The 20,563-nt window shown below is 39.5% G+C and overlaps 1 protein-coding gene across 1 annotated transcript in view; it reads right to left on the bottom strand.

Moving 5' to 3' along the window:
• FAT4 (FAT atypical cadherin 4) overlaps positions 1-20,563 on the bottom strand; it is a 268,723-nt gene that overhangs the window by 55,862 nt on the left and 192,298 nt on the right. The window contains exons 3-7 of the mRNA XM_010008976.1: positions 15,527-15,658; positions 11,566-11,827; positions 8,737-9,087; positions 3,536-4,458; positions 2,423-2,597 (exon numbers count right to left, since the gene is read on the bottom strand). Coding sequence (XP_010007278.1) covers positions 2,423-2,597; positions 3,536-4,458; positions 8,737-9,087; positions 11,566-11,827; positions 15,527-15,658 — 1,843 coding nt within the window. The remainder of the gene's footprint in view (positions 1-2,422; positions 2,598-3,535; positions 4,459-8,736; positions 9,088-11,565; positions 11,828-15,526; positions 15,659-20,563) is intronic.

Raw genomic sequence — 20,563 nt, 5'->3', positions numbered from 1 at the left:
AGCCAAACTCAAAGTGCAAAGTATAATACCTTCCCCTTGATTTATTTTCAAAGATAATACAGAGGTGGATAGTTTCAAACATTTTGGCAGGCACTGCTTTTCAAGAGAGAAGCACTATCAGCATGTGTTTCTGGTTGGATTTGTCTCTCCACAAAATCATTCTTTCTGAGCATTATCAAACAAATACAAACTGAGAGACTCCAAAGAAATAGTTACATCAAGCAAAGAGCTGCACATGCCTGTGAGAGTTTTTTATAAACGTTTACCAGCTGCTTAAGAATGTGCACCTAAAACACTTTTCTTACCATTTCAAGACTGCCATCTTTCTGCTAGTACAGCCAGAACTACCCTGATTTAATGAAGCAGGCACCAACTACCAAAGGTCAGTGTGTTAGCTCCTGAATATCCATCACGTACCCATACTGGTAGCTCTTGTACTGGTTTGCATTATTTTCTAATATATTCTTCAGAAATATATTCTTCTGATAAGCTGCAAGTCTTTTAAAAAGGCTTCCTCCTACGATATTTTTCCAACTCAGCTGCCAAATGTCAACAGCAGTACATGTGCATTCTGTGAATGATAATGTAAATGATAGAAATATAAAATTTGAGACACAGCATGACAGAAATCCCAGAGTCTGTAACTTGGCCTGTTTGTTCTACGATATTGTGACAAACATGGCTTTTTCAGAGATCTCAAATGAATTACATGACAGTGTTCTCTACCATCTAGACTGCCTGAATGCAGTATGAGTAATTCAAACATAACAGGGATCTCCTAAAAGTGTCTTAAGCATGCAATATATTTAAAGTACTAAATGTATCTATTATGACTGTGTTCCACATCCCTCTTCAGTGAAATCAAGGTATACTCTGGCACTGACTTCTACTGTAGCTGGACATTTTTCTGTGATGTTTTAGTTTAGATAAATTATTACTAACATAGTTTTAATTGTATTCTTTGATGGCATGGATTTAGAGCAAAGTCTTCAGTCTAACCAGAAGATGCTGTCTAACAATATTCACCAGGCTAGTAGCAAACTATACCAAATCATGCTAACAGGATTAGTTAGATTGTAAAGCACAGATGAGCTAAATTTAGCCAAACAGCTGCTTCTGAGCACTTCTGCTATTGCTTTTAACACTAATATGAGATAAATAACAACTTGTGAGTTAGCTTTAGAAGAACACAGCAAATAAAACACACCAGCTTCAAACAGTATTCAATGTATATATGCAGAGCTATTAAGTCTGTACAATCCTGACTCCTGCTGACTTTGACTGGGAGAGTAAACAGACACCAAGGATCTGCTTTCCTTTACAAATCCCTCTGCTTCTGAAGGAACATAAGGATGCTCAAGCCCAAGCAAGTCCAAGTCACAAGTGAGCAGTTTGTGGCTACAAAGTAATGTGAAGCCACTGTAAAAAATGCAAAGCATAAGGTACCTTTAGCCAAAGGACAAAACCAATGATACATCAAGTCCTAAAACTGTTTTGCAGCTTTGGTTGTGCTCAAACTGTGAAATACCTAAGCACTGCTGCAATAGGAAAATACAAGCCATAGATATTGTCACTGAAAACAAGATACTGCACACAATATGGCAGAAAACAATACTGTATCCACTTGTCAACAAGTTGGGGTTGCTTCTATTTTTATCAGTAGAAAGTAAGAACAAGTTCTGCAATAAATCCATCAGACAGTGGGGGACCAGAGATCAGTGCAGAAAATGATGCAGGATGTCTTCATTACTAAGGTTCATATCAAAACCTGAATAAACATTTTTGAGCTTAGACACCCCTCAAGTGAAAGTGTAATAAATCTTCATAACAAGAATTCACGTCCTCTTTTAATCTAAGGGACCCTGGAATACATTTGGGATCTGGAGCAAATGTATGACTGGATGCTGGACAAAGCGGAAAATTAAAATCCTAAAATGTAAATTGTCATTACTTTACAGGGTAAGGTTTTGGTAAGATTAACTAAGTACTCCACAGCTGTCTTTTGTCCATTGACTTGACCTGTCTACACATTTTTTATGACAACACTATCACGTTTTACTGTCATTTATATTGGGCTTTTTTTATTACCATGCATGAGGCTCTTATAACCTAGATAGGACCACTTACTACTGCAGGGCAAAAAATAACCTACTTAAATCTGTAGTGAGGTCTAATAATATCAAACAACTAGACATAAGGACAAAAGCCCAACTTCCAGAAACCTAGTTCCTTTCAACATCAGGTCAGCCCAGCTCTCCCCAGACAGATCTCAACTGAAGCTTGGGTACGATGTCCACCCACCAATGTACCAGATCATCATTATACAGTATTTCTTTCCTGTGGAGAATATTTTCACTGTTCAAATGCAGTGCTTTCAAATGACAAGGAGATTGCAGCAGCAGAGACTGCCCATTGGCCTCACCTGCATCAGCAGCTGTGACCAGTAGCACGTACTGCTCCTTTGCCTCCCGGTCCAGGCTCTGCACCAGGCGCAGCTCTCCGCTGGCTGAGAGAGCAAAGGCTCCTTCTTCGTTTCCAGCCACCAGCACGTAAGTAAGCTTGCTGTTTAGGCCCTGATCATCATCCCTTGCTACAACCTATAACAGCAATGCAAACATGTGAGAAGAAATATCAAGAACTGATGAATTCTCTGTGACAATAATCCAAGTTAAAGGTTTGAATCAAATCCAAATGCTTCAGAATCATTTGGTTGCAAAAGTCCTTTAAGAACATAGAGTCCAATTGTTAACTCTGCACTGCCAAGTCCACCACTAAACCATGTCCCTAAGCACCATATCTACATATCATTTAAATATCTCTAGGGATGGTGACTTCACCACTTCCCTGGGCAGCCTGTTTCAGTGCCTGACAACCCTTTCAGTGAAGAAATTTCTCCTAATAGCCAATCTAAACCCCCCTTGGCACAACTTCAGCCTAGTATAAATTAGCTGTAATTGTGAAAATTACTTAATGCAATGGTGATGGACTTAAATGCATAGTTTGAAAATATTAAATAGTTGAGTGCTTATTTTTCTGAAGCATAAATACAGTAAAGACTGTGTTGGGGCTCAGTGAAAACCACAGATCAGATGATCTGGCATAGGTTGAGCTCCATACCAAAGCAAGCATTGCACGTCCTGAATCCGGTTAGTGCTCTTTCAGTGTTTGGCACAGAGCCTCATCCCATGTAGGCAATGATCAGATTGAGAGATTTGTTACATGAAAGTTGAGACTAAGATGAGAGATAGAGCAACCTCTTAAAAGTCCTGATGAAGGATGCAAGTCAGGGACGGAAAATACAAATGCAACTCAAAAGCATGCTGTCAACTTTTTGTAAAAAACAAGCAAAAAACCCACCCCATCCAAACAAACAAAAAGGAAAAGAAGCCACTGCATGCTGGATCACAGCCAAGAGGCAAATATTAAATTATTTTGCACCTTTTTAATTTTGGAGAAAAGACACTATCCATTAATACCATATGCTGAGGCATACTAATAACTGTAGGAGACGTATTCATTTGCTGAATGTACTCACCTGAAGAATAACTTTCGGGAGTATCTCTAAATTCTCAGGGACATTCACAGAGTAGGGAGAAAGTTCAAATGTGGGGATATAATCATTGACATCCTTCAGAATAATACTGACTGTTGTGGTATCGGTCCTTGGGCTGCTCCCACGGTCGGCTGACTGAACAGTCAACGTGTAGGAGGACTTTTTCTCCCTGTCCAAAGGCTTGGCAACTGTTATCACCCCTGTCACAGAATCGATTCGAAACTCATTGTTGGCATTTCCACTCACGATGGCATAGCGGACCTGCCCGTTTGTACCTTCATCTCCATCCGTAGCAAACACCTGGATTACATCTGTCCCTGTCAAAGTGTTTTCCCCCACCTCGACTTTATAAAGTTTTTGGGCAAAAAGCGGGTTGTTGTCATTAATGTCCAGGACTATAACCACCACATCTGTAGATGAAGAAAGAGATGGTTGGCCCTTGTCTGTCGCTACCACAGTCAAGGTGTAGTTGGACACAACTTCTCTGTCGAGCTCCCCAGTAAGCCTCACTTCACCATCAATAGTTCCAATGCTGAATTTGTGTCCCAGGGGCCGGAGCAGACTGTACTCAATGTAGCTGTTGGGACCACTGTCGGGATCAGTTGCCTGTGCCTTGAACACAACCGTATCTATTGGCGTGTTTTCCGGGATGTAGGTCAGTTTTGGGGAGATAAAGCTTGGCGGGCTGTCGTTCACATCCAGTAGAATAATTGAAACTTGGGCTGTGCTTGTGTACCTGGAGGCTGGGAGAGGGGCCATGTCATGGACTTGCACAACGAGGCTGTAGAAAGACTGGCTTTCCCGGTCCAAAGGCTGCCTGATGCTCAGCACCCCGCTGTTGTCTATGCCAAACTGCCCGGCACTGTCCCCAGATGTGATGCTGAAGGACAGCTGTGAGTTGGAGCCTGGTGGTGTGGGGAGAAGAAAGGTAGAGAACATGAATTAATTCCACTGACCTACATATAAACATTTCTGGCCTCACTTCCATAGGAAATGTACAATTGTGTTTTCTGCTCAGCCTCCTCATCACCAATTTTGAATCCATCAGCTAATTTCAGCCATGCTTCACAGTAGAGCAGAAGCCTTTGAAATAACTATTTTCTGACAAGAATTGAAGAGAGAGAGGGAAGGATGTTCCACAGAGGGAACAGCCAGCAGAGCTCATCTTTGCTTTTTATTCAGCAGCAGCTGCACAATGGCAACATGTACTTTTTCTCCACCTATAATGGTCAGAGAGATAAAGGTTTTGAAGGATTTTCCATCAGAAACCAAGACTCAATCGTTCTGATGTACTCTGAACATCTGTTTTCCTCTCTTCTGCCCAGTTCAATAAAGCAACATTATTATTAATGTAATTACTTCATGAATTCTTCAACCTAATTAAAAAAACCACAACAGGAACTCCCAAGCCCAGCTGGAAGAAGCCAGGAGTGAGTACTGGGGAGAGGTATGCTCCCCATATATGGCATGGTATTCCAAAATATCAGATGAACAGCCCTCATCTTATGATCGAAACATAACCAGCAATTATGGTCAAGGGACAGATTTATAATTCTGGTAAGAGAAAATGCATCCTGAATCCTGACAAGGCTGTGAAATGACCTGTAATATGCCATACAGGAAACAAATGTATGCTACTGCTTCAACTCCAGAGTTCACTCTAAACAACTAATTTTTGGGAACACCTAATAGAAATTAGTCTTTTCTCATTTATTTATAGGTATAAAAATATTTTTTATAATTAAGATCTCTATGTTACTCCTGTTTTAATTAATTTTCAAGACTTTGTTTTCTTTCCTGGGTCATAAAGACTGTGACTTAGGATTAGTAGTTCAACAGACTGATACTAATTTAACCCTCAAAATTGCTTCTTTCATGCAAAGAAACCAAGTTGTCTGCTTAAGTAGCTGGTTACTTTGCTGGGTGTTTTGTCATTTTTGCTAAGCAGCTCTTTCCCCTCTGACTGAATTGCTTTGATAATAAAACTATTCCTGCCTTAGACTTACTCATCTCTGCTGTTGATTATGCTCAGAGTTGGGAACCCTAGTCTTGCTTGACTTCCCCCAGTGGCTACTCTAATTGGCATCTTTCCTTCTCTCCTTCTCTTGTAGGAACTTAATTATAAAATAAATAGAAGCAAACATGAAAGACAAAATATTTTAATGCAATTGAATAAATACATTTATATGCAGATATTAGTGTTTCTACATTACTTTGATCAAGTGAAAGGCTGTGAAAGTTTAATGTTAATCTATCTTTTGTTCAGCTAATTATATGGATGAAAGTATTCTGATTTCAAGTGCTTTCTGGCAATTCAAAATCTTTGTCAAATGACAAAATTAGGAATAAGATCTTCCTGAAGAAAATTATTTTTTTAAAATGGTTTTTTTCCCCCCCCAAAGTTTTTTTGGTGGTGTTTGTTCCTATAAAACTTACTTCTTGTTCTTTAATTCACCTCCATGTCCCTTTTTGGGTTCTTGTACTGTATTCTCTAGGTTTTGATGCTGTTAATGCTTATATAGAGTAAGTGGTGAAGCAAAAGGAGAGTTGTCTGAACACCTCTGGAGCCAGGACTGCTGCTTAATGAACGATTACTTTTTAAACACAGCGTGCCAACCTGCCACTGTGCATCTCACCCATCCCCTTCTTCTCCCCAGGTTGGGTGTTGGGCTTTTCTTAGGGAGAATGTAGGGGCAGTCTCTCTGCTGAACTTTGGGTTTATTAAATCTGAGGGTTAATGTCATAAAACTGAGTGACAGCTCAGACATGGAGCCACCAATTTAATGATGACACTTTTCTAAGAGTTTTGTTTCTGTTTTGAATTACTTACTAATAAGACCAAAAAAAAAATAAAATCCTACTTCCTCCATCCATTCTGTGAATACCTGAAGAGTCTAACTGAGAAATTGCACTGTTTTTTGCCTGGAGGAATACCTTGCTCTACTTTTTGACAAACAGACAAGCCTGTGCTTTGCCCTGAGGATTTTCCTGATAATTTGATGTGGATAAAATTAAAATCTGAATCTCAAAAATGAATGTGTTCAATGAAACTGAGTTCTTAATTGCTCTGTAAATAACCAAGAGCTGTAGCTGATATTTACTATGTATCTGTATATGAAACTGTCCAAGCTGGGATAAACAGGTACTGTCTCCTAAAGGCTGTGTTGAACGCTAAAATTAAAATGGCAACAGTTTCACTATCACCACATTTTTGTCCTTCATCCATATTTATCCTAAAACACCGAGCACACGTTGTTATAAACAAGCATCTTTTCAGAGTTCTTTCAAACTATGGAATCACAGAATGTGCATAATCTCTGAAATGTTATTTGTATGCATTTAGTGCACGATCTCTGAGACACATGTAGAGGAGTACAGTATGAGGCATTTCTGTACTCTAGATATATGTAAGATGACACAGGATAACAAATTTGGGCTTGAAATGTAAACACCAATAGATCATAACATTTGCTGAAGTTATCATCCTATGGGGAAACTCAACTTGGCATGCTCTTGGAATGAAATTTCTGCCCTATTAATTCTAAATCCAGCCAGTTAGAAAAATACATGTGCCAGAAAATATAAAAGGCAAGAAATCTGACTTTTCATTGCATTACTCCTCAAATACTCATTTGCTTCCTTGATAATTGAGTGCATGATGAATGTAAAATGATATGTCAGTGCTATGATATAGTTGACGTCTGCTGCGTGCAGATGGAAATTAATGTATGAGGTGCAAGAGAAAAGGAAAACAAACCCATAATGGTTAAGTGAATTTAACTTCCAAAAAGATTTGAAACCAGGGATTGTACTCTTAACAGGAAAATGAGAAATAGAAGGAGATAGATTAGACAAAACCCATTTATCTACAGGTCTGAAGGAACAATCCCTTCCCTGGATACAAATAATGGAAGCACAAGTTTCTCCTCTGATGTATAGTTAGTTTACATAAAATTAGAGCTTTAACAAGAGTGGTGAATGAGATCCATGCAAGAATAGCCAGTACCACCAAGTTATAATTCCTGACTTTTTGGCTTATCTTACGGAATGTCTTCTTACTCACTTTCCTATTTTGATCTAAAAACCACTTGCACAATTTTTACCATGGAAAATTCCATCTATCAGCACAAAATATATGTTCCCACAAAAATGTCTGACTTGAACAACTCAGCTTTTCCTGATGAAAAACTCTTTTACTGAATAATCTTGATCAGCTCAGTTGTTCTGTATGCATAAACTGAGATTCCTCCAAGTATGTAGGCGCTTTGCACTTGAAGAACACATTTCAGTGCAAGATGTTTCTATGGGCTTTGCTGAGCCAGCGTCAAGCTGAGGAGACAAGGTGGCTCAACATGTCACAAAAATAACCTTCACCTGTAGAGTCACTATGAGTGCTATGAATGACTTTGTATAAAACCACACTGACTAATGTCTGTGCATGTTTAAGAGAACACAGTGTGCTATGGAATTACTTTTATGTATTTCATGGCAATATTGTATAATTATTCTTGCTTGGACATAAACTGTTTAGCAAAATGATTAAGCAAGCTATAAACATTATATATTTCATACTCTGACACATTAACACCACCTAGATGCTGTAAATAATCCCTACATTAAAACTTATTTTAATGAGAAATTTTCTCATTATCCCTTTTTAATCAGTTTTTTAACCTCCACTATCAATACCCTGTAGATCACAATTCTCTTCATGATATGCTTTCCGTTACATTACATTTAAGATGATTGCAGATAATGTCTCATATTGCCAGAACGTTATTAGAATATATTATGAGCTTTAAGAAAAAAGCAGTCTGAATGAACACTTAGGTCTAATTTAAATGTGTAACCTAAGCACCAGGGGAGAAATCAGTGTTCTACTGCTCTAACAGGCTCTAGGTAAAATACAGCTCTGCAACTCATTTTCCCAACAGAAGTTAAAAGCAGTATTTGACTACATGTTTAATGTACTGCAAAGAAAAATAAGGAAGAAACCACCCACTTAAACCTAATGTGAAAAGTAAGAAAATTAACTTCTATTTACACAGCATGCAGTGAATTTAAGCATGTGATGGCATCCTAAAGGTAGCCCTAATTTGCTTTTTCTAGTAGGTCTTTTAATATGTTGCTAAGGTGAAATATGTATTTATCATCAGAGATAGAGAACACGAAGAAGCACCTACCATCATCCGCATCAGTGACGCTGAAGTTGAGAATAGCAGATCCTGGAGCCAGGTTCTCCATCAAAGATGTGCTGTATGAGGTCATGCTGAACACGGGTGGGTTATCGTTGATGTCCAAGATATTGAAGTACACTCTGATGGTAGTAAATTGGCCTCCCCCGTCTTCAGCACGGACAGTGAGGATATAATACTGCTGCACCTCGTAGTCCAGCGCCCGAGTCAGGTTGAAGACTCCAGTAACAGGGTTCAGGAAGAAGATGCCTTCCTCATCATCTTCACTAACAGTGTACGTGATTTCCCCGTTGATTCCGGAGTCATCGTCAGTGGCTAGAATGGCTGCCACTAAGGAACCTGCACAGCACGACAGGACAGCAAAATCAGTCTGCTCACTGGTGGGATAAGAGCAAGCTCATCATCCAGCAGCTCTGGGGAATAAAAGGGATCCTCCAACAGAAGTTCAAGCCACAGTTTTGTATGGCTAGCTACTATGAAAGGTTTTTCAAAGCTGAAAGGAACAGTATTCAGTGTATTTATTTTAAAGGGTTACCATTAAAAAAAACAAAGAAAGCACAAAAAACGGCCATGAATTTTTGGTTTTATCTTTAAAGGGGAACATGTTCAGATGAGATATCAGAGGGGGCAAAAATACCTCTTCTCCTGGCTAGGTATTTTCTTTCTATAACTCAGAGGATCCTCTCCTTCCCACAGACAATTCTGAGTTCTGAAACCTTCTAGGTATTTCTTTCTAAATGCAGAAATTGAAGTGTCATTATATATCAAATATCCCAGCTCTACTTTTTGAAAAAGTACCTTCATAGGGTAACTGTGGTTTGAAAACTAGAAACCTTATAGGGGTCCATTTCTTCACTGTTTTCTGAAATTCAACTCCTTGTGAATTTGTGCCATTGTTTTCATTTCTGCATAGCTGTGTTTGCATGACTGACCTATCTTACGAAAGTCTGGAAATTAAGTGTCACTTTTTAGTATTTCAAACATTAATTATAATTAAGATTAGCTCAATTCCAAGAAAATAAATAATTTCTTTTCCATTGAACCAGATGAATTACATGCATTGCAGCACAGTTAACTATTTTCATGCAATGTGACAATTAAAATCGTTTATCATTAGAAAGAAGAATTTCCTTTAACCCAGATGAAGATGCTGGTATCTTTTACATTCATTTGACTACCTTATGCTTTAAGCTTTCTAATTGTGCATTAATTAGTGGAGAGGCACAGGATGGGAAGCTGGATGGGGTTATCAACCCTCCAGGCAAGTTTGCTGTTCAGCAGGGTCAGGGAAGCTCAGTGAAGAGCCTCACTGGGGCTCAGGGAAGGTACAATTTTCAGCTGTGGCTGCCAGACTGCAAGGGGAACAGGGATTATTCTCTGGGATAGAGAGCAGAGTCATGAAGGGGAAATCCTGCAGTGCTTCTTCCCCTCCAGACAAAACTGCCAGCTGCTCTCGTACCCGTTTCTCCCTTTGGCATCCATCACGGCTGAGCTGGCTATCAGGCACAAATGCACACCCCATGAATTATTAAAGAGAGAAGCCTCATCTTAAACTGGAGGGAATTACACTGGGCATTTCCAGGGTTATTCCTGCTAAACCAGACTGAGCCTCAGAACTCCTGAGTGACAGGAGAGAAGAAAGAGTGGAGCTCAGAAACAAAACCACCCCATGCAACACAGGCATCTCGATTACTTTCAGATCAGACCCCTGAGGCACAGCAGATTGCACTTTAATCCTTTAACACAAAACACCACTGAATTTTGGGACTGGGATTGTGGAGGACAGTGCAAAAGTTGGAGATATGGAGGTAATCTTGGTTGTGCCAAGCCCAGCCTCCCATGATTAGAAGTCAAAGCCTTAATAAAAGCAGGAAAGCTATTACCATGTCTTTTGCAATTCTTGTCTATTCATGTTTTAGAACAAGGTTCTAAGATGCTTCCGTTACTAATATTGACAGATACTGCTTTTATACTAGCAGTCTGTATAACATACAGGAAACATTTAAGTGCAAGTAATACTAATTTCTCATCTGGAGACGTAATAATACAGCACCGTTTTTTTGTCTAAATATTTTCTAGCTTTTGACCTAACTTTAAAATATTGAAACACTCTCACATATGCAACACACTTTAAAAGAAAAAACCAGTAACTTTAGAGGGTCAGTGATCATATCTAGCAACCAGAATTTATCATCTCGAGGTTAGATTTTCTACAAAAGCATTGTCAAAAACAGGAGTAAAAGATAAGATCAAGGAAACATTATACTAGGGTTAGTCTATGTAGGGAAAATCATAAAGGAATCAATGCATTACTAGCCGCTCAGTGGTCACCCATTTGCTGATCCTAACCTTGATGAAATCAGTTCTGCAAATCATACTGAAGGTAGCTCACTAAATCAATACTAGCATCACCACTACATCTTTGTGATAGGTTAAACGTTTGTATCCTTTATGTCATTCCTCCTCCCACTTTCCTGTTTGCTATTTTCTAAGTGGTCCTACTCAGTAGGCTTCCACTGGGACACAGGCACAATGCCTATTCTGCATCTAGGATTGAGTGGCAATATTTTTTTCATTTTCCACTGAAAATAAATTTGACCTTGCTATTGATATGGATTTCCTAGCAAGCAGACTTCCAGCATGAGGTGATTCCCTCTGCTTCTCCACCCTGTAATTGGATTCACACCATCTTCAGATGCCTTCAGCATCTTCTGTCTCCTGGTCAGATCAGACAGGTCAGCTACCCCCTCCCCCTTGAGTTCCTGAGGACTGAAAAAAGGAAAAAAATCAATCTATTTTAGAGTATTTCCTGCTTACCTGGAGTGGCATCTTCCGGAATGTCAAAGGAATATACTGGCTTGGAGAATTTGGGGATGTGGTCATTAACATCACTAACAGTGATGTTTATTCTCATGTCTGAGGACTGCAGGCCATCGTCAGCACGAACCAGCAAGGAGTACTTGGAGCGGCGCTCTCGGTCCAGGCGCTTGGTGGCTATCAGGTCTCCTGACTCGGGGTCAATGTGGAAGCTATCATCTGCACCACTGATAATCGTGTATGTGACCAGGGCATTGGCTCCCTAAACAAAACCAGAAGTGGTCAAATCAAGTTATTTGCCAGGAAAGCCACATTGTAATTTTCAGTAAGACAAGAATCGTTCCCGTAACTGCACTTGGCCAATATTTTCTGAACAGCTTCCTTTAATAAACAGCCTTCCTGCCCAGTCCCTGCTTCAGTCCCCAGTAAAGATGCATATGCACACAGTTTTTATTTATGAGATGTGAAATAATAAGATTTCCCAGATACTTTTTGTTCCACTGTTCATAAAAGAATCACATCCAGTCAGTACCATACAGCCTTGATACCTGCTTTAATTTCAAGGCAGCAATATCTTCCCTCTCAACAGGGATCAGTGTTTATTCTTCTTGTTTTACATCCAAAGGTTAAATTAAATTCCTGCCAATGAAATCAGCTCTGCCTCTGGATGGGATGGAGGGAGGAATAAAAGGAGGGAGAACCAAGGGCAGCCACACAGCAGCCACACCAGCCAGCATGTGTGGCAAGGGCTGTAGCTCCTGGAGAAACTTAGGGAAGCCGTGCTTACTACAGCCCCTCCAAGGCCAGTTTCTGCATGGAAACAAACTTACTCCTGTAAATAAACAGCCTCAAAGTGACAGATCATGAATCATTAAAATCGTATGTCTGATCTCTTGGGCCATGCTGGAAGTGAAAAGCATTTGATTTTGGGTCAAAGTATCTAATCTGTCTTTGGAAAAAAAGGATTCATATGGAATTTGAGCATTTTGCTTATAAGGAAATGTAACATTACATAGAAGAATCATCTGTTTTGTTAATGTTTGTGGTTTTTTTCCCCTTAGGGGTTGAAATTAAAACTTAGGAAAAAAATGGAAACTTCAACTGAAAAATACTGACACACTGCATTTTGCCTCAGCCCTGTCCTGTCACAAACACTGAGAGAAGTCACCTGCACCCTTGAAAATCCATTCACCTTACAGGTTAGGAGTACTGAGGTCTCCTAGAAAAAGGGATGCTACCTGAGCTTGGTTCTCACCCACTTGGTGGGGATGGGCTGCACCACGTGATGCTGCAGCCAGAGGGTGGTCCAAGGGCTATAAAGCAGCAGGCTACCACACCCAGCACCAACATGAGTGACATCTCCCCCAAAAGCCAGTTATCAGCTATGAATTTTGCTTCTTAGCAGGCTGACATTGGGTCTTTAAAGGAACGCAGAAAGAGGCTTGAGATCCTGGGGTCACGTCCTTCTTTTTCCAAGACTGGCTTAAGAACACTGAAGGTTTGGCAACCTCCAAGACCAGAGACATGCACCTATACACCCTGCTGGCTGACTGTGCCCAGCAATGTGTTTTTTGGGGGGTGAGCAAATATTTACTGTGCCCTCCTGTGGTGTCAGGCCAGAGCTTGGAGTGGCACTTCTGCAGTCAACAACTGACCAAAGAGGTCAGGGAGAAGTAAGTTCTATAGCTTGAAACACTCTTGCCTAAAAAAGCAAATTAACAGAGATAAATGCCTGTTGATATTTGTGAGATGAGACAAGCATCCGTTACCTGACCTTATGAGGGTGCCTTGTGCCAAACGTTTTCTCTTGAGTGTTGTTTCAAAGACTTGGACCAAGCTAACTGATAAAATGCAATTTAGAAAGAAAACAAGCTTCTACAGGTGTCCAGCCTTAAGAGCTGCACACAGTGCTTCAGGGTACACAGCATTTGTGTGCTCAGGTGTACCTGGGGGACATCACATGCTTTCCTGCCATTGTGCAGCTGAGCAAAAACATCCGATGACAATTTCAGATTGCAAAGATGACCCCATTCTTCACCACTTGTTTGACTAGTTGATCTCGACAATATCCTTATTATGACAAGGGTTTGAAATTTGCTGCCTTCATGCTACCATTTTTAAATATTTGTATGAGGGGTTTTTGTACACAACTCAGCCATAACTTGTAAGGGTTCTGCCATCCTTTTGAAGCTAAAACTTCGTTCTGGAAAGCACCTGTGCATGTAGAAAAGTCAGCATGGTCTTTTAATGAGTTGCACACATTGGTTGCATGTGCAAAAAAAGAAACCAGAAAAACATAATGTCACAGAAACACTGTATGAAAAACAAAAGGCATCCCTTACGCCCTCAACGTCAAAGAGGAGGGGGGAAAAAAACCAAAAAAAGTTGAGTATCTCAACCATAAACTGTACACTGCTAAAAACCTTGGACTCTTTGTAAAGGGTTTGCTCAACAAACATGCTGGTAGGGAAATTAAAATAAACCCTTTTTTATAAATAGATGAGTGGTTTCTGTCTAAGGTAACAAATCAGTTCCCACTGGATGGAGTGTTTCAGATTGGGTAACATATTAGGTGCAGTTTAGGAATGGTCAAAAAGAGGCTTAAGTATAATATTTTGCTAAAATCTTAGATATCAGTTTGCCATATGACAGCAGAGAGAGGAAGTTCAATATTTATTTCTTCCTAATCTGAGGACAAGCAGCTACAATTTTTGGTAGAGATATGCACCTTTCTGATGTCCTATTTTATTGTCTGTATGTCAGGCTCCTACCACAAAATAAAGAGAACAAAAAGTTGCACTATTCCTGAGGGTGTTCCAGTGGTTCCCTCTGCAGTAGTAAGATTAAGTACATCAATTAACAGTCACAGGACGACTAACCAAGCTAACACAAAAAGGCAAAAATAAAATTCTCTTGAGGGGGTTGAATTACCTTATTATTTGAAAGAAGAACTGGTTGTTTTTGTCAAGTGTAACCCTATATTTTAATGACAACACAAACTTCTTTGCAAGCGTATGTTGCCTTTTCAAGCCTTTCCCCAGTGGAAACAATAATTTCAAGTGCATGAAACGATATGATTAACATTCTTCTAACTTACTTTTCAAAAGGAATGAACACATCAAATTATATGTGGATATATCTGCCTGACACATACAACAAGATCCAATATCCCTTGCTAAGCTGGCTGGCCAATTGTTTAGTATCAGTAGCTCAAAGGCTGCGGCTAGTTTTTAATAGGTCCTTAGTTGCAGCGTCCTCACAGTAACAAATCTAAGTAGGCAAAATGATTTTTCAAACTGGTTCATGTACAGAGCACGTATTTTAGCATTATTGCTTTTGCCCTCTCTTTGGTGAAATAAAAAACTTCTTTCAGAAAGGATAATATTGATATTAAACAGTACTAGTCAAAGGGCGAGCAGGCATTATCAAAGTTTTCTCATTCTCCAAGGATTGTCTCACATCAGTTTAATTGCACGCCTTGAAAGTGGGCTCAACTACATCATCTCTGCTTCAAAGTTAGTTTAGATCTCAAGCTGTGGTCTTAAACTGAATGTCAGTAAATCTTGATCACAAGCTGAGCAGTCCAGTGCCTTTGCCAAGTCATCGAGTATGGTGTATGAGGAGACTGGGAACAACTAGACCACCTAACACCAAAATGTGGGGCATTTTTTGCCATCAGTGGCACCACTCATGAAGTTGTTAGGAAAACACTAATTCATTATGTACAAACCAGTAAGCAGCCTTCAAGTGACAGCCTTTGTCTCACTTGTTCCTGTGTGTTTGCCTCTGTGTGATTCCATGATACTGAACACAGATTTGTGAACAGGCCGAACACAGTTTAAAGCAGGACCACAATGACTCCCTGAGGCCAAGCTCTCATGAAAAGAACAGGTAGAAACACTTATTTCCAGAACTTTTACTACAGATATTCAGATATTCAAATATGAAACCATGCTCCTACCTCATCTGCATCCATGGCTGTCAGCTGCAATATTTTAGATCCATCTCCTATATTCTCTTCTACAGTCAGATCAAGCATATCTGTGGGGAATACTGGCGGGTTGTCATTGATATCCTGAAGTGTTATTTCCACCTGTGAAAGCAGGAATCAGGAAAAGTTTGGTGAGTGCTGCGAGTTAGAGACGCTGATTGGATGTGAATGTTACAAATCACATAATTTTGAAAGAAATCAGGTAAAGTGTTCTTAGTCACATGAATTAGAACATTCCCCAAATCACACCAACAACAGGAAAAGCCCCTCTGGACATTAAAATTCCACATTGTTATAAAATACTCATAGGAAAGCCTCTAGCATAAATAAAGTTAATTTGACTTGTTGATAGCAACTGATTTTAAATGGTCCTAGCCTAGTTTATGTTGGAAAAGATCCACTGATGGACTGTCATTGTAATCCTCAAAGTCAGCCCCTGGAGGACAGCTGCCAAGTCCTGGGGCAGGAGATCATTCAACCATTAAACGCTGCCTGACATAAAGATGAGGTGGTGTAAAATTCTCTCTGAAATGTTTATATATTGGCAATTCTCCATTCCAAGGGAGGAAAAAACAACCTTGCACTTTATATTTAAAAAAAATAAAGCTGTTTTTCTCTCTTTCTCTAAGCTCTCCTCTAATTACAAAGATAAATGTTACTTTCTAAGCACCGACTAGCAGCTACTCCTTGCCTATTTACACCTAAACAAATGCTCTTTTCATGTATGAAATTTGTATGCTTCTCCAAGTGGCAATGATAGTTCCTGAAAGGTTGCCGTGTGTTCTTTACTCCTAGTTTTTCATAAGCAGGATTTCTGCCCTGCTGATGCCAATTCACCAAGCTGCAGAACTCACTTTCCCTTGTCCCTTATTGTGTGTAATATTTTTAAAAAAAAAAAAAAAAAAAAAAAAGAAAGAAGAAAAAAAGAGAGGACACTGATGTTTGACATTTATCATGAAAAAAGAAAAAAAGACTTGTTTTGGATCCAAAATTTTAAACAGCCACCAAACTCTGAAGACCGACTAATGAAAAAACAGAGTAGCTGAAAGAAAGCTGTCATTACTGCTCATCAAGGAATACAGAAAAGCAGATAGGGCTGTTGGACAGGAAGGGAGGCAAAGGTGTGGATGACTTAAAGAAGATACCTAGATTGACAGACAAAATACTATTTATCCCCCAGAACCTGCCATGTCATTATCTACCAGGAATCTCTTAGCTGAAAATCTATGGGTTAGGCTGCTCTGGATATAATAAACACAGTAATTTCTGATTTCTACAGTTTCTATAATTTCTAGTCACTGCCATAGTATTTTCTTTTTCTTTCAGTTGCCAAGCCATTATGACTTGATCATCAGGATGGTGGCAAGGATCAGCACTTTAGTGACAGAGACTGTGGCTGTCCCCACAGAACAACCAAGTGACTCAGGCTCACTTGCTGCTGCCGTCTGTCCCTGAGCTCTCAGTGGCTGCAGCCTAAAGTGATCAGTCCTCTGTGGGGTTCCTGAGACCACATCCTGAAGGATGCTCCATCTTCTCCATCTTCTGTGCTCCCAAAGGCAACTGGGTCAGAAAGCTTAACCAGTGCTAGACTTATTAATGGAACACATTTGGTGTGTCATGCTACTGTTCTTCATTGAAGATATAAACTGCTGTAGACACTAAATACTCTGGGAGTGCGTCTGATCCTCACACACCCACCTCTTTTGCCTTAGAGGATGTTTCTAAGGCAGAGGAGGCTGCTTCTAATGCAGAGAAGGCTGAAAGGAGCTCAGTTATCTCCCTGATCAATATTTTTCCTCCAAGGGTATGCAGAGATCTAGTCCACTGTGAACACATTATGGCTACATCGGTCACTGGTTAGAATTTATACCACACAGGGAGACACCTCCCACCTGGAGATCTAAGTCATCCTCAGTCAACTCAAGTGAGTCAGCTTCTTAATTTTTTATATTTTTTTTTCCAGTTTGTGTTCAGTATTTATGCCCATAGTAGGTTATTGTTACTGTTAGCCTGACAGAACTTTTCCACAGCATTGAAGAGAACCGAAATACCTTTAAATCATTAGAAATATTACATTAATATTATAGATATATCTGCTGGAAGAGTAGACAAAAACTGGTCCCTTACACAGCTTTTAATAGAAAGCAATTTTATATTTATACCACATTTAAATCCTTTGAGCATTCACAAAACACTTCATGGCCTCAGAGAAATTAAAACAGAAGTTTTTATCGTTAAATCTAAATCCCTGACAAAAGAAGCACAAGCAGTGCTCACCAGAGCATCACAAGCAATGATTTGACAACTAACTAACCAGACACTAACTTTCCAAGAATAAAGCAGCCCATGTTGGTTTTCACAATGGTTGCTGCATCTGGGTAACAATTAATCACAGAAAAAGGAGAAAGACCATAAAATACGACAGCCCAAGGATTTTGCCAGCTATCCTCAGCAAGTGGGTCCTGCCCCATGAACTGGCACAGCCAACTACTCTCTTCTGCACAAAGTATTGCATTTCCCCAGAAATGTCAAGGTAAAGCAGCTGCCTAGCTCTGTGATTTATTTATTCACACCATGTGTGTCCTGCACAGCTAATGTTTCAGCTGCAGGTGACATTTCACCACCAGAACCCATTTTCATGATGAGAGATTGCCCTTTGTAAAACTCATAAGAAAAATATACAACAACTTCTGGGGCTTTGGGTTAGGAGCTCTGCGGTGCCTACAACTTTCATAATGTAAAAGAGAATCCAAGAATACAGATGGCCGAGGGTTGTGGGACAAATAAATTAGTTATGAAGTCAGATTCCAGAGAACTGAAAAAAAAAAAAAAAAAGAAGGAGAAGAATAATAGAGGCAGTAATTTTATCCTGAAAAATCAGCTCACAAGTAAACAAAGACGTATTTTATGCTGAAGACGTGCTTTAGATGGTGGAAAACCAAGAAATTCTGAAATAGCAAAGTGAAATTTTTAGAAATAGACCACCAGTTTTTAAAGAGCATTTACACCATGATTTACTATTTACCCACAGGGCTTAAATAATGCCTACTGCTTCATAATCCACTGGTGTTTAACGTCCCTGTGTAAAGCTATCTTTTTACTTCTGCGGTAACTTCTTACTTCAGCCTACACACAGTACTGCAAACCTAAGAATAAGATCCTGCAATGTGCCTGTTTGAAGAATTTGCACTCAAGTAATACATCTCTGAGAAAGACTTGAGAAAAACCTTCACATTTTCCTCAGAAGAGTCCATATTTTTTTTTGTACCACTACTGCAGATGGTCAATCCCAACTCCTCTGTGAGAAGCTGATTGCCACAGCCTGCTGCCGCGGCCGTTTTCAAAGCAGAGGAAGCATTAATTACCTTGATCTTGTTAAGATTTTTATTTGTTGCTCAAATTAGTCTCTTGTGGTTTTCTCCAGAAACTAATTCAGAACAGATTGAATGAGGGCAGCACTCACCTCAAACAGTTTTGCCTCAATTTACTTTAAATGCAGATATAAGAAAAAGTTCTCCATTCAGGCAAACCTCAGGTTTTCACAGATACAAGGAATCACACCAGGACCTCACTTCATAAAGCTTGCAGTACCTACTTAAGCATCTAGGGCATGAACCTGCATACAAGAAGTCACTGGGAAACTACCTGTTGTTTAAAAATGTTGTGTTTACTTTGAACAAAGTAGAAAATACCCTCTTTGAATTTATTGATGGCATTTATGAGCAGCATACATGAAAAAGATGTGACGCTGCTGTGCAAAGACTTCAAGAGCTTCACACCTTGTACATGGTTCTGAAAACAATTTATTCTGGGGGACACAAGGAGAAACTCAACGATGATGGAAATCAAGAAAAAAAATTGTATTTTTTTTGTTAACCAAAATGAGTATGAGTTTGTATTTGAACAATCTGTTCTTGCACTTACTCAGAATTATTTGTTGAATTAAGAAACAGCTATTAAGAGACAAAGTTTCATTTCTTGGAGCAAAAAAACCAATCCACTTCAATTATACTAGTACCCCAGACAATTACTACTGAACAGGCTAGACAAATTCCATGCTCTACATAAAACGCTTAACATGAGCATTTTATTCTGGAACAAGGAATTATTTTAGTGAACAAACTTACTGGGTTTATGAGCTACAAAGGTATGTAAAATAAAACATTGCACTAGAAGGCAATGTGCCAAATTCTATCCAATCGTAACACCTTCTTCTAAAAACCAATGGGCTCATTTGGCCAGAACCTATCCCTCTATTTTATTACATTTATTAACATTTATTTTTCTTTTATTTCAAGGTGAGGAGGATTTATAGACAGAACACTTTTCTAAAGTTCTTCCATCTAGCGAATGAAAATGAGGGGAAAAAGAGATGCCACAGGAAACGTGACTGAGCTCACGTGGCAGCAGCAAGTTTCCCCGGGAGTCCCCTAACAGGGAGCAACTCTTGCTTGCAGCCACCCTATCCATGCTACACAATCCATCAGGGATCTATAGATAGAACACGATCTAAGAAGAAGGGAACTCCCAGATGTCTCACATGTTCAATGCTTCTTCAAACGCTTACAGCTATTTGATTAAAGATCAAACAGAGTGGAAGGGCAACAGCTTTTCTAGCAATTTATACATTGTTGAGTCATTCTTCCCTTTGCTCCTTGCTGTGATGTTCACTGCCTCTCTCAGAAGATACCATCTAATGACCTACAGGCAGCATTGGCACACATTGCCCTGAAGACTTTTGTTTTTTAAGCTTTTATATGATCCCTCCTGTTAAAAAAAAAATAAATTAAAAAATTAAAGCACTTATTTTTCTATGCTGAAGACTGTGGCAGTGTGATACCAATTCTATTCCTCATCCCTTGGTAAATATTCTAAATAATCTCATTCATGATGATAAAAGAGAAAAATCCAGCTAGTAACTTATCACATCCATGTAGCTAACTGAAGAACCTGTCCAGCACTAGTAGTTTTTCTCCTGTCTCCATCACCGGGGCCTTTTTGTTCAGG

Source organism: Chaetura pelagica, unplaced genomic scaffold, assembly GCF_000747805.2.
Source record: "Chaetura pelagica isolate M959 unplaced genomic scaffold, ChaPel_1.0 scaffold221, whole genome shotgun sequence".
Lineage (NCBI taxonomy): Eukaryota > Metazoa > Chordata > Aves > Apodiformes > Apodidae > Chaetura > Chaetura pelagica.
This window is presented reverse-complemented; position numbering and strand designations above follow the sequence as displayed.